The sequence below is a fragment of the Ochlerotatus camptorhynchus genome, unplaced genomic scaffold (genome assembly GCF_037179485.1).
Source record: "Ochlerotatus camptorhynchus isolate MF236.1 unplaced genomic scaffold, CSIRO-AGI_Acam_v1.1 ptg000277l, whole genome shotgun sequence".
In the NCBI taxonomy this organism is placed as follows: Eukaryota; Metazoa; Arthropoda; class Insecta; order Diptera; family Culicidae; genus Ochlerotatus; species Ochlerotatus camptorhynchus.
The window spans coordinates 4064499-4079335 of NW_027040766.1; the positions used below are offsets into that span (position 1 = coordinate 4064499).

Consider the following 14837-nt stretch of genomic DNA (forward strand, 5'->3'; position numbering starts at 1 on the left):
TGGGCAGTTTATCTCAGTGAATTCATTAACAAAGACTACTTATTTTGTCGGCCCCTCCACGCATCAGACTTCTATCATTCGATAATTTCACCTAAATCTTTCTCATTCATCTTCAAGATTGATGGTTAAGCTATACTTTGATGCAATAAGATCACAGAAAAAGCGCATAGGTTTCATAGAGTACTAGAAAATATTTTCAAAGAGGGGGCTGACAAAATCGGGTCATTGCTGCATTCAGTTAAATCACGTTAAACAAAATTCAACGAGTTTCCTGGGATTTCAAACGTTAACAATTTAATGGTCGTTTCGGATCGACTAAATCTCTGAACGCTGCTGTTTTTCTGAGTGTTTATTTTAAAATTCTCTTCTTAATGATTGAATGATTCATGTTTATGACAGTACAAAAAATATCAGGCAACAGATATAAATTTAATTGTAAGTGTTAATTTATCCGATTCAAAAAAAAAAAACCTCTCAACCGAAATGGAAAATTATCATTTATGCTCGATTCATGATGGTGGCTTTGATGACTACAAACTAAACGATTGTTCTTCTTTTGGGTTACCTACGTCGCAACAACTTTTGTAGGACATATATTTTATCGGAAGCTATTATACGATTGAACGGTTTATACTCCTTAGCATTTAAAAATATATATTTTCTTTTAACTCTCTTCTTTACAATTGTTAGGAAAAAAAAACAGGAAAGTCAAAAAATGCAGCATTCTGTTTATGTTCAACGTTCCTGAAACGTTTCTCCAACGTGGCTTACCAGCTTGACCAAGGACACCGATTCGAAGAACAAAAAAAAAGTGGACATTTCTTACGAGTTTTGATTACGTTACGTTACATAAAATGAACAAAACAATGACAAATGATAGGACATTCCTTAAAAGTTAGCATAAATAGCCACCGATGTTACTTTCAGTGCAATACGTTGGTTACGTTATTCTGTCTTGATGGATGATGATCGAAATATTCGACGAAAATAAAATTGTAAAACTTAAAGGAAAATCAAACGGCGGTTTTGTCTACTTTCTCCTTACAATTATGGCATTTAGTTTCTTACTCATCTTTTTTTTCTTGTATTGGTTTTATATGAATGATATAGATCTTTATTTTAAGTGCTTTCAATGTCCAAATTCTAACGTTTCAATGCGGTGTTTTGTTGCTGTTTTTGAATCGTTCCTCATAAGTGTTTTAGTACTAACAGTAAGGTATTAGTTGTGCAAATTTTCTGTTCTCGTTTATTTTTTTTTCTTATTACCAAGGACAACATTCGTATTAAGTAGATATTCGTGTCAACTTGTTTTTCCAACACGAACATAAGTGTTTCAATTAAAGGTGTCTGTTTGTTTGTAGGCATGTAATAAATGGTAGAAATGGGTTTATATTTTGTTTTACTGTACTATTGTTCGTCCGCCATAGGATGGAGGGTATTATCGCACTAACACGGATAAGAAAAAAAGTATTTCTTGGTGTCTACTGTTGTAGTTCCTATTGTAAGTAGAGTGTGTAACGATTTTCCGACTTTTATACGGAAAACTAAACTGCTATAGGCGAATTTCACGGCTCATGCTGCTAGGTTCTTTTCTTTTAGCTTCACATGATACGGCACTTCTCTTCGCCTTTAGGTTCCCCCTGTAAGAAAAAAAGAAAAGCGAATGGTAAATGTGTGTTAGTGATTCTCTTACTGTCTTTTTTCATATTGAATAGGTGTTCAATTCTCTCATCAAATTCTAAAAATGTTTCCAGACAAATTCTCAAGTTCTCGTAAGCAATGTCTAAAACAAAATTTGATTCTCATCCTATTTAGTTCGTCCCCAACTCAGATACACAAAATCGTAGGTATAACTTTGCACATTACGAATCAATTCTAGCCTCAATTGAACAAAATTGTCGAACAAAATATGCCATTTCAGTCTATTTGGCAGTCTGCCCACCATTCAAAAAGCTTTATGTACCTGCACGAGTTTGTTGAAAAAATCAACCTTCCGTGCAATCATAAAATGTAGTGTAATAAAATGAATAGCACCCTAGCACAACCTGAATACAACTGCCTTCAACTCAACAGGTCCTGGCAAATTGAACATCTCATAGCAGAAGGCAGTAAAATCCGATCTAGTGGGGACATCAAGTTAAGACAATGAACAAGAAATCAATTTGCTCACTAGAGCCACCTAATGAGAGCATTCTAATGCTGGTAAGTTCCACCGGTATTATCCTCGAAAAACAGGATTCACCGATATAAGGTGCATTTCTTGGTCAAGTAACACAATTTTGAGATTTTTATCAAACTTACAAAGAACTTAAACTAATGTGAAATTTGAGTGCAATTCATACCTGTTGGTGATACAGCTCTTCTGCGCCGTAAGAACCGAGGTACTCGCGGTGGCGTGATGCGGCAGTGGACATAATACGCTTGACACGTTCCGACGCGGCTACTTCCTAAACGGACGAAACAATGAAACAATACACAATCAACCAACGCCGGATTAATTTAAAACAACAATGCGCGATCTCCTACCTCTCCGTCTCCGTTCACCAGCTGAGTGGTCATGTTATCGCCGGCGAACCACTTCTGGCCCTTCATGACGATCGTGCTCGGGGGTTCGTGATTCTGGCCGAGGTCCGAAGACCACACCGTCACGAAGGCACCGCCATCGATCTTCAGCGTTCGGTGGAACTTGAACACGGTTTCGTTGGTGCCCACCTTGCGGACCAGGGTCCAGCCTCCGACTTGTACTTCCTGAAATGATTGAATCGTAACATCGCTTATTGATTTTCGTCAAACAAATTAAATACCTTAGCAGATTTGTTGTGCAGTTTGACGAACTTGCCCTCCGGATCGACTTCGGAGATCTCGATGTCTCCCTTGGCGGACGAAGTGACCGAGTAGTCCGACACGCTACGCTCGTCCGACTCCTCCAGGACGGTACGCTTGCGCTTGGCAGCTGTCCGCTGCGGAGTACGTCGCATCGCCCCCGATCGTCCGGCACTGGAGCTAGTGGACGAGGTCTGGAAGATAGCCGATTGACTGCCCGGGGTGATGTTTAGCCGGACTTCCTCGGAGGAAAGCAGCTTGTCGTAGGCGGCAATTTCCATGTCCAGGGTGATTTTGATGTCCATCAGATCTTGGTACTCCTGCAGTTGAAGGGAAATCTGGTTGCGCAGACGTTCGATTTCGTCCTGCAGTTTGCTCTTCTCTACGGCGTGACGCTGTCGTTCGGCATTCAACTGCAGCTCCAGATCGCGGAGGCGAGCCTAAAATGGGAAAGTCACTCATTAGTAACACGCTGATAGAAATAGATCGAAATGCATTTTCTTACTTCATACAACTCGGAAATCTCATCCCGATTGGCGCGCATTTGTCCGTCGTACTGATCGCGCAGTTCCTGTAGCGTCTGCTGCAGCTTGGCTTCGTACTGCTCCGAGAGAATGCCATCGATTTCGCTGATTTCGACCTGTCGGCGGGTCTTGGTTTCGGTCAGCTCCTGTTGGTGGACCTGATCCTTGAAGGTAAGCTCTTCGCGTAAACTTTGGACGGTATTTTCCAAGTCCACCCGAGCCAACGTTTCTTCCTCCAGATTCTTCCGGAGCGTTTCCAGCTGTTTCTTGAGGCGGGCAACTTCCTTTTCCAGCTCCTTAAGTTCGTCCTGGGCCCTCTTGCGTTCGGACAGGACTGTGTTGTACTTGCCGGAGAGTTCGTTGGCGCGAGCTTCCTGGCTACGAGCGCTTCGTTCGTTGTCAGCGGCTTCTTTCGTCTTGCGGTCCAGTCTGAGAGGAGGGGAAGAGGGGTGGGAAAAGAGAATTCGTTAAAATTCATGAAACGACAAACAGTGATTAGCATATTTCCAGAAAGTTAGCCTCAGCAGAGATCACCACCACCACCACCACAGCGGTGTGAAAGTTGCCGCTTACATCATCGATTTAAATTTATCACGTTTGGATCATGAAAGCAGTGATCGTTTGAAATTACTCCTTGGATGGCCGTTTTCGTGTGTGACTTCATCGTGAGCGCGACATCGTCATAACAGACGGTCTTCGTCATCTTAACACATTGGTAGTCATAAACTGTCGCTTATCGCTTGATGATGGGGGCTATTCACGAGGGTTTCTTCAGTTATATATTAGTAAATATCGCGGTATGTACTAACACTGAAGGAACTTACTCGTTTTTTTATGAATTAATAACTCATTCTACAAAATATCTTCGAAGACAGTAAACCGCATATAACCACCAATATCTGCCGCTATTCGCATAACAGCAAACGATGGTAGGAAATCAACAGGACATGGGACTGTTATGCGAATAGCAACTGTATAGCAAACACCAATTTGAACGATTTGGTTCACACATTTTTCAATTTAGAAGGCTAAATCACAGATAAGCAGACATAACACGTTGAATACTTTTCACTGTTAAAAACTGGCCAGTCGATAATTGTTAAACAAAGTTACATGTAGTCTAACCAACATGTCAATAAGTCACGACAGTACGCTCAACAGATGACGGTAGTGTGTAAATGTCAAACACAATGGAATTTACTATTCGCGCCACAGGTGGTGGTGCTAACAAAAAAAAATAACGTTACATGCGTGTTCGACGAAAAACATCCAAGTGTTATGTCTGTTTGTCTGGGACTAAATTATCATCAGCAATATAAACACAAACCACGACGAGGAGGAAACTAAATTGCTACTAATGGTCGTCTGGTCTGGGAGCACGTGCAGTGCTACCAACAACAATTGAAACTTTTGATTGGAACTAACTTCCTATTGGCAGTCAAAAAATTAAATCTGTAGTTCACAGACAGAAGATCACAGACATTGGATTCGGTAAAATCGAACTCATCCAAAAATGGGTGATGTAAATCAGGGTTGATATTATGATCAACGTCGAAGGGATTTATTGTAAGATTCCGGCAATATGATCCACCGGGTGGCAATTCGATTTTTCTCTAACGTGTCTTTGCCTCGTAATGTGGGTAGATCACCTTTTCGTGGTACGTTACGGGATGTAAGATCTACCACCGATTCCTAGTCCTGACTACTTCAAACTAGGGGAACAGGATTTTTCAGTAATCCAAGGAACACATCTTAGTCCTTGTTACTTTTTATGCCTTGTTGATAGTGACAAGACTCGGCCTTGTCTACCGAGGATGATCTTGAAAGAAGGAAAAAAATGAGTTAGTTGTCTTCATCTATGTGATTCCTAATCTTCTCTTCGTTGTTCCCTAGTTTGAAGTGGTTAAGACTAGGGTTCTGATGCATGGTCATTATCGGTGTCATACCTTAATTTTGTTGCTAAGGAATCCAATTTTGATTGCCAAAGGGGCGCGCCTTTGGAGGGTGTTTCAACACTCCGAAGGGTATAAATAGCGGGACCTTTCAATTAGAGTCGGATCCTTGCGATAAATGCAAGAGTGGCAACTGTAAAAAAATCGAATACTTCATCATTTCTCAATAGCGATGGAGTAATACGACGTGCACTAAACTAAGGACACGGGATATACTACAATAGATCAATTTACTGGTCGCAGTAGTGTTAGGTCCCGAACAGAGGAAAAAAAACGTGTCTTTTGTACAATTCTATACAAAACTGAGAAAAGGGCCTATATGCTTTGATCGATTATCTTCATCGACTTTTTTTTTGGTAACCACGGCAGTGTTCGTGCTATTTTTGCCACATAGCATGATAAAGGAGATTTTTATCTATCGTCCAAATCGTTAAAAACAACGGGGAATGTTGTTGCAGCTGAGTTTTAACCGAAAGAGAAAGTCGATGAAGAGAGTCGATCAAAGCAGATAGGCCCTTTTTCCAGCTCTGTATAGAATTGACCTTATTGTCGAGCTGTTTTAGGAAGATCAGTGGTAGGAAACGTCGTCCCAAAACTGCTCGTCAATATGATTAATTAGGATCGAGTAAACCTGACAGCAGCGCCGGTGGTGTAGTGGTGGGCGTGATGACCTCTCACCTCAGCAGGCCTGGGTTCAATCCCAGTCGGCGCCGTCGTATTGTTTAGGGGTATTGAGGTAAATAGATATTCGTTATCTGCATTAAAAATGCAACTGAAATCCAAAATTTCATCAATTTTGGTACACTGGAACTATTTTAAATAAGTACGATTACATTAGCAAAAATCACCATTTTAGCGCCCCTTGGTGGGACTTTGTATGGGAGTGAGCTGTCAACGAATAGATTTAGTGTCAATGATCAAAAATTTAAATCTTGATTTAAAAATCGAGATGAATGTCTACAGGATCGATAAAAATATGGTTGTGCTCAGAAAGCGAAGCCCTATCAGATGATGTGTAAAAATCGGTGTATTTTTCGAAGTTAAACAACCCAATTGTAAAATCATGTTCTATAATTTAGTATAAAAAAAAGACTTGGGAGTCTCAGAATTTTGGAGTTTTTCGAAAGGCACTGTGTCGAACGCTACCGGGCTATGTGGGTCCTTGGACCGAATGTTATAAAGCGATATATTGATATTGAAAATTTAATTTAAATACAATGAGATCAACGGAATAATATTGAGATCTCGAACTGAGATTTTTTTTAAAGATGGCATGAGAAATTTTTCTGGATTTATAAATTAGATTAGTTTTTCACATTCTTTAACTTTTCGAGATTCCATAAAATGAAAAATTTAAAATTTCAAGACCTTAAAAAAAAACACAAAGCTAGTATAACATTTTAGGATTCTGACATTTTGAAGAATTGTGTACGGAATGCAAAATAAGTTTTATGGAGAATTAGAGAGGAAACTTAGGGATAATTATCAAGGAATTCTGATGGGAATTCTAAAGGAATTCGTTAGAAATATTACAATTAGTATTATTATAGTATTATAATTAGTGTTATAAGAAAATTGTTGGGAAAATGAGAAGTGAATTCGGAGGCCCCCTTCAATGCCCCATTGAGAGGAGCATTTCAGAGAAATCTAAAGCAAATTCCGGAGAACTTTGAGATTTGGGCGTAATTGCTTTTGTAAACAAACATGTTGTTTTCTCGTGAATAAAAGAAAAATCTCGCGAACAAACCATACCAAATGATAGAGGAACCATTCATCTACCTATTTGTGTTGTTAGTTTTGAGATTGAGCTTTAATTCACGAGAAATCGTCTAATGAAGTGTTTGTTCACAAAAGCAATTACGCCCTAATCTCGAACTTCCCCGGAATTAAAAAAAAATCTTTCTTTAAGGGAATTTGGATGTGAATCCACAGATAATTAATCCTATAACAAAATTAATGATCGCTACAGCCCTGACATTGTCCCTAAGGATCAAATTATAAATGTTCATAGTTACACACTAAGATTATTTCACCGAAATATGTATGTGAAATTTCACCGAAATCTCAACAGCTGAACGTTCGGTAAACAGTTCGGTGATTTTTCACAGATTTCCTGTAATTTTTCACCGAATGTCTGTGAATAATTACAGGAAATCTGTCAAAAACCACCGAACTGTTATGCTAGGCCAAGGAGGATCCCTTTTGATACTTTCTAGTTCTTTTCCAGAAACGAGCATACGCTTAAAAACGTCTTAAATGACAACCAATCAATCAATTAAAGACAATTATGAGGAGAACTCCAATCAATAATTCCAAGGAAATCTTATTCTGAAGATAGCTTAAAAAAATCTTGGCTGAATTTCAACTGAATTCCTAGGAGACTTTATAGCATTATTTAGAGAGAAACAATCCCGGGGCAGTCTGATGTGAATCCTAAAGTAATTTTTGGGACAATACTTTGAGAAACCTAGGAGAATTTCAACAGCAAGGGAATCCTGAAGTAAACATTAAGGGCCGATTTCTTCACCTTCGCTTAAATCTTAACCCAAGCTTACCCATATAGTTAAGCCTAGTTTAAGGCTTAAGAAGTGAAGGTGAAGAAATTGGCCAGAACCCTTTACTTTCCAGAAGGTTTTTGATTGTTTTGAGATGCTAACATATAGGGGAAATGGCTCTAATGTTGGTCTATGGTTCTAAACTTTGGACCCATCGTTAAAAATCTCCTTTTCTCCAATTTCAGGGCTGGTGTGATGGCTATCAAAAATAGTGATTTTAGTGACCATGTTGAAGAAATAAGTGACTAAATAGTGACTGATAGTTGTAAAAATTGTGACCCTGAATTGAAAATAAAAATAAATTTTATTGAAAACTCTTAGGAATTTCTGAGGAGCGCAACTCCTGTGAACTTCAAAGGAAAATTCCAAGGGCATTCTGAGAATAATTTCATAAAGTGTGTGGGAGAAAACAAATTCGGAGCATAAGTCCTTGGAATTTGTTTGAAAATACTAAAAGAAGGATTACAGTTAAATCTGAGAATAACTCCAGGACATCTTCAAAGGAATTCGGAAAATAAATTCAGGAGAGTTTTCCAAACAAAATATGAGAAGAAATCTAAGGAAATTGTGAGTAGAAATGCCAATGAATTCTTATGAGACTTTCAATGTGAGTAGAATTCCAAGGGAAGGAATGAGATTCAAAAGGAAATCTGAAATGAATTCAATGAATATTCTGATAATCTTTCCAAAGGGTGTTTTATTGTGGAGAATTTCAAGGTAATTACGATAAAAACTAAAAGAAAATTGAACTCGGAGGATAGCTTCATCGAAATTTCCGTTGAATATGAAATGGACTATTCCCAAATTTTTCTTATGACGTTCTCGAAATGTTTCTGAATACCACTGTCCTTCTGTGAAGTTTTCGTAGTTTTTCTAAATTTCTGGAACTTTTGTGCTTCCGAAATTTTCATGGAATTAGAATGAAATAATTAGTATAGTTTTATGATTTTCACTTAAGTTCTCATGATTTTTCTGAAGTTCATGAAACTTCCATTAAATTATCGACACTAACCCTCAAGGTTTCTATATTTCTCAAGTTTGCTTAACACCTGTGATGTGCTCTGAAATTCTAGGAACTTCATAAAAGTTTCTGCAAATTTTAGAATGTTTAAAGAACCTTTAAAGAAAGCTTCCAGTAAGTTCCCCATAATTTCAGTGTGTTAACTTCCCTTATGTTCCTGCAATTTGTTTATGGAGCTTTACTGAAATTCTCAGAATTACCTTTCATTCCGCAGAACTTCTTCAAAGTTCCTACAATTGTTGTGAAGTTAATGGGACTGTAATGAAGATCTCTAATATTTCATAAAGTTAATTACGGCAGAATTGATGTATGAGCCCAATATTAGGACCGACATTGCGTTGCGTTGTGTTTGTAACAGAGTAATTCGTAGATTGCATACTGGCAACTGTCATGTATCTACTTTAAAGCTCTTATTCTGATTGCTTAAGGAAAACTATTTGGGAGTGAAGAGTTCTCCAATCAAAGTTCAGAACAGAAAAAGCATGACAATTACCATTGCCGGCAACGCCCATGTTCTCCGTTACGGGAAAAAGAAGGATATTGTTGATGTAACATCTACTTAACGGGAGGTCAGCGACTCACCGACGCCCCCATAGATGCTACAGAGTTGGATAGTTTGGTAGGAGATGGGTCAGGATTCGCTTAAGCGAATAGCGACCATAGTAATTGTTTTGTTTTGGAGGAGCTTGGGAATAAACCTACGATCTACTCAGTAAGCAAAAGCGGCAGCCGCCAAGCTAGCCGAGCTCCTAAATGTAAATTCCAATTTTAAATCAAATATACACACAGAAAGGGTCTCACCCGAATGATCCAATTTACTCAAGCCATGCGTGATAAACACATTTAAAACAATATGCATGTTCTGAGGACTACTCTAACGACGGTCGATAGCCGTGAACATAATGCGTACTCGCGACGATTGGGAATATAACTAATCCGATGCGAAGGGAACAAATATGCCCATGTTAAATACCTTTTTAACGTATTATTAGTAGCGCGAATCCCGCACCACAGCATCGGATCACTTTGACGTTTCTATACATTATATCGAACTTGTATGCAACATTATTTAAAACTTGGCAAGCACGGACCTCCTGAAGATCGTGCCACTCGTGTCTATCCCAGCTCTTCTGATCACACCTTCTAACGCGATGTTAAATAGCAGACACGAAGCTCCATCACCTTGTCGTAGCCCCCTTGGAGATTCAAAGGGACTCGAGAGTGTCCTCTATACTCGAACAACGCACATCACTCGATCCATTGTCGCCTTGATCAATCGCTTTAGTTTATCCGGAAATCCGTACTCGTGCATAATCTGCCATACCTGATCTGGATCGATTGTGTCGCATGTGAATTTGAAATCGATAAACAAATGATGTGTGGGCACGTTGTATTCGCGGCATTTCTGTAGAACCTACTGATCCGTGAAAATTTGGTCCGTGGTAGCGCGGGCACCCATGAATCCCGCTTGGTATTGCCCCAAGAATTCTCTTGCAAATGGTGACAGGCGGCCGCATAGAATTTGGGAGAGTACTTTGTAGGCGGCGCTAAGCAGTGTAATCGCGCGGTAGTTGCAGCAAGCCAACTTGTCGTCCTTTTTGTAGATTGGGCATACGACACCTTCTATCCACTCCTCCAGTAATATCTCCTCCCAAATCTAGGCAATTACCCAGTGCAGCGCTCTAGCCAGTGCATCACCACCGTATTTTAATAGCTCACTTGGTAGTTGCTCTACACCAGTTGCTTTGTTGTTCTTCAGCCGACTGATATCCTTCGCAAGCTCTTGAAGATCAGGGGCCGGTAGCCTGTCGTCGAAATACGTTATAGTTATACTTTAACATTGTCAAATTTTCAATGTTAGATAATGTGTGTTTGAATTAGCTGGGAATGTCTTAATACAGCCGTGACGATACAAAGAGAATCTGTCAATGTTTCTTAGAACCTAATGCACTGTTCAGCTTGAATTAAGTGTCATCCTCGCTATTCGAATGAGAAAAAAAGAATCAAAATTTCAGCTAAATCAGCTGGCAATCAATGCTCACGTTTATCATTGAAAACAATTGCTGGCAACCAATTCGGTACTGGTATCAAATCCGTAGATCTATGAAAGTCTATGAAACAAACGTTACAGCGTTTGTCAATCTATGGGTAACAGAAATTCCGATATCTTGACCATATGTTTTTAAAAATTCCACATTATGGTAATCAAAATTGTGGTACCGTAAACCGGGGTAACATTGATAGTCTTTTAACTAAAAATTGATCAAACGTAATTTAGCACATGGAATGGAGAAAAGAGAAATTGGAATGATGCGAAACGGAACTCAAATCAATACAAAACATCAAATAAGGCTACCAGACTCGCTTTACTGATGGTCGTAGGGTTACTAGCGGTTCAAATTAAAAATGAACTCCATTAAGATGCACGCAGATGTCGTTCAGATTAACGTGGGTCCACGGTACATTCTAAATATTTTTTTTACAGCAATGCATGTTTTTCAATTTATTTAACAAGTACTGAGGATCCTAGAGTCAATTCGTTAGTAATATGTTTATTGGAAAGTATCGCATCTGAAATTTTAGGCTGACAAAAACGGGAAGCTGACAAAATTGGGAAATTTTCTTTATCAATATTTTAACCATCAAAATGATGTTGAAATCAAGTTTAACCATTATTTATCCACTATTAATGGAATTACTGATAAATGTTAACTATTCTTACAAAAAAGGGTACACCAAACGTCTCGAAAAGTTTGCGTATGGTTTGTTGAGCCGGTATGTACTGTTCGGTTTCCTTAAATTCCGCTTGGTTTTCAGCGCTGCAACCAAGGCTGAACCTCCATATCTCAGTATCAACGAAAATACACTAGCCAGGATCCGTCTCTAGCCACTGCTTGGTCCCGAGATGTTCGGTATAATTCTGGCTACCGCGTTGATAGCCTTCGCAGCCTTCTCGTAGGCCTATCCTACGTGGCTATTGAAGCCAAACGGTCATCGACCATCACTCCCAGGTTTATTGCGTGCATCCCAACGGTAATTTCTGACCGCTGCAGCGCTTTAAAGTTACTGATCAATACCACCTCGCTTTTGTTGTGGGCTATCTGCAGCTTCGCTCCATGCATTAGGTTTCAAATCACGTCGAAACTGTCCGAATTGCATCCACATTTGCCCTTCCTTTTCGAAATCCGAACTGCCTCTCCACCAATCCTTGCTTACAGCGTCTTCGTCAGCCTGTTTAGGATGATCCTCTCCAAGAGTTTTCCGAGTGTATCCAGCAGGCACTGCTACGAGTTGCTCGTTGGTGACTTCGTCGTTATCTCCCTCTCCGTCTCCGTACGATGTAGGTGACCAGGTCGTTGGATCGTGCTTCGAGAAAAGTCCTTCCACGATGACTTTCAGGTTCTCCAAGCACATTTCAGTGGGCATGACTTGACATCTGATCTTCGTCATCACGACACGATGTGCGTCGTTGGCAGCAGCGTCTCGACCCAGCTCCAGTTGACAGTTTGACTTGCTCTGCTTTATCTCTCGTTGTGCTTGGAACATTCCTCTACGTTCCCTCTGTCTACTTCTGTTCTTGCTCTCTGAGCACGTCTTCTGGCTCTGAAACAACTAGTGCGGAGGGTGCTAATTGCCTAATGCTAATTGTTGCAGCAGTAAGCTGGAAGCCGTCTGTTATTTAGCTCCAGTTTCCTCGACATGATCGTATCACATGCTCTTCCTAACCAACTCGTCAACTCGTCTTCCACTTCAGGTCGCAAGTTCTGGTCCTCTGTACTGCCACAGGATTCTGTTGGCCGATGCCCCTATCGGATTGCCTGATGGTCACTATAGGTATATCCTCCACACAATCTCCAATTCATGTTTTCCACCAGCGACGGACTGCAGTCCGCATAAAATGACGTGGATAATGGATTCCCGGTCATCTCTGCGAAAAGTGCTGGTGGTGTCTTTATTGAACAGCCTAATTCCCAGCTTCGCCAGAGCTTCCAGCAGAATGTGCCCTCTTGCGTTGTTACATCTGTTGCCCCACCCCACTGCCTAAGCATTGAAGTCTCCTCCAATGACTTCCGGTCTTCATCCGATCAGCTCTTCGGTAAGTCCATCCAGCGTCTCGTGGAACTGCTCCATCGTCCATCGGGTGCGTAGCAACTGCATATGAATATTCCGTTAATTTTGGCGATCACGAAATCTTTTTCTTGAATGGGGTATCTGCCCATAACTTGTATTGCAGCCATCCCAGCTCTATCCGCCACCTAGTTACCTTTATCGGGAGGGACTCGACTGTATTTGTTTTTAGTCTTGTAACTGAACATCAGTATTTTGATTTGGGGTTACTTTGATAATGCTTGATGAATACATGCGTGAAAGTCAAACAATTTGGATCAAGAAATATAAGACTTTAAATGAGTATATAATCAGTAAACATCATAAGCAATAAGAAGACCACATTGAATTTGTGATGGCTATATCGGAAACACATTTCATAAGTGATTGTTTGAGTCAGGGCTGGTAGCGATCACTGCTGTCAGAAATAGTGATTTTAGTGACCATGTTGAATAATTAAGTCACCAAATAGTGACTTATAGTTGCAAAAATAGTGACTAAAAAGTGACCTAAGAGAAGAAAAGTAGTCTATGATGGCAAACCAAATAAATGTTTGGTGTTTTAGACTTATTCAATTAGTATCACTTATGTACGATATGAACCTTTAAAGCGAAAGATTCAATAGAAAGTTTACAATCAAAGCCACGTTTTTAAAAGCCATTTCTGCATTTGAGGCTTTATACGTGATTAAAGACCATTTTTTAAATTTTGGCGATCAAAGATGGCGCGGAGTCGGTTTTCCCCTTACCAACTATTTTAAAATGCTTTTCTGAGAAGTTCTAATACTCCTTTGCAGCAAGGTTGCAAAGACTCATTTCAACTAAAATAATGTTTTTCGGAATAATAAAACCAAAAGATGGTATGATGGCATGTTTTACTTGTAACTTACAAGAAGAGGTTACAAAGTATGCGTTGGAAACATAAAACCTGTAAATTTTGCTTTCTATGAGTCACAATCAGCGATTTGCTGATCGCTGAGTGAGTGAGTGAGTTTGTGAAAAATCGCTGATTGTGACTCTCATGAAGTGAAATAAACAGGTTTAATATGTCAAACACATTCTTTGCAACCTCTTCTTGTATCCTACCAATTCAAAATTTGATCATGGCATCTAATTATTTCATAATTTAGAAAAACATTGTTTTAGCTGAAATGAGTCTTTGCAACCTTGCTTTGCAGTCGTTTTAATGCCATTATTTAATTCTGCAATCAAGCATTTTTGGTGTTTTAAAGCCATTTTGAAGATTTAAGGTCATTTGGCCTATGGAATTTCTCAAAGTGAGTTGCAATCGACACCGCTGCATCAGAGTGTTATAAGTCACGGACGTCATGACGAGATCCTTTTCTCGCGTAATAAACACCCACACCATGATGCGCGTTTAGATTCCAACAACCAGATCTTGAATACTTACACGACAAAAGAGTCAATACCGGGGAAGAGAAGGATGCAGAGAATAAGTAATCAAATGCTTGCATTAACTTGTTCTATTTGTTGTGTGTACGCAGGGAAGATTACACATGACAGAGGGAACGATCGTTTGAAGGGGTCACTGATTCATGATCGACACTTTTTCACGCTATGGTGAAACTATACTTCCCCTTCAGGCAGAATGCAATTTACACTGATGCAGTAGAAGCACGTGTGCAGCAGGAGGTATTAAGTCAACTTTGTATTTATTGTTTACAAACACATACGCATCATCCGGTTGCAACGGTGTTGGCTTGTGTGGGTTACCTCTCAAAGTAATAAAACCATGTTTATGTGGGAGAAACTTGCTCAATTTAACATTCCACGCGGTAGTGCATTATCCAAACAGTTTACGAGGGGAGAAGCGTTGTTGTGGGTGCCGAATTCAT

At 39.7% G+C, this 14837-nt stretch overlaps 1 protein-coding gene across 1 annotated transcript in view; it reads right to left on the reverse strand.

Moving 5' to 3' along the window:
* Positions 1-334: 334 nt before the first annotated feature.
* The window catches only part of LOC135706324 (lamin Dm0-like), a 32603-nt gene continuing 18100 nt past the window's right edge, over positions 335-14837 (reverse strand). Inside the window, exons 2-6 of the mRNA XM_065227934.1 lie at positions 3329-3776; positions 2805-3263; positions 2527-2748; positions 2343-2447; positions 335-1640 (exon numbers count right to left, since the gene is read on the reverse strand). Of these exons, the coding sequence (XP_065084006.1) occupies positions 1602-1640; positions 2343-2447; positions 2527-2748; positions 2805-3263; positions 3329-3776 (1273 nt within the window). The 3' untranslated portion in view covers positions 335-1601. The remainder of the gene's footprint in view (positions 1641-2342; positions 2448-2526; positions 2749-2804; positions 3264-3328; positions 3777-14837) is intronic.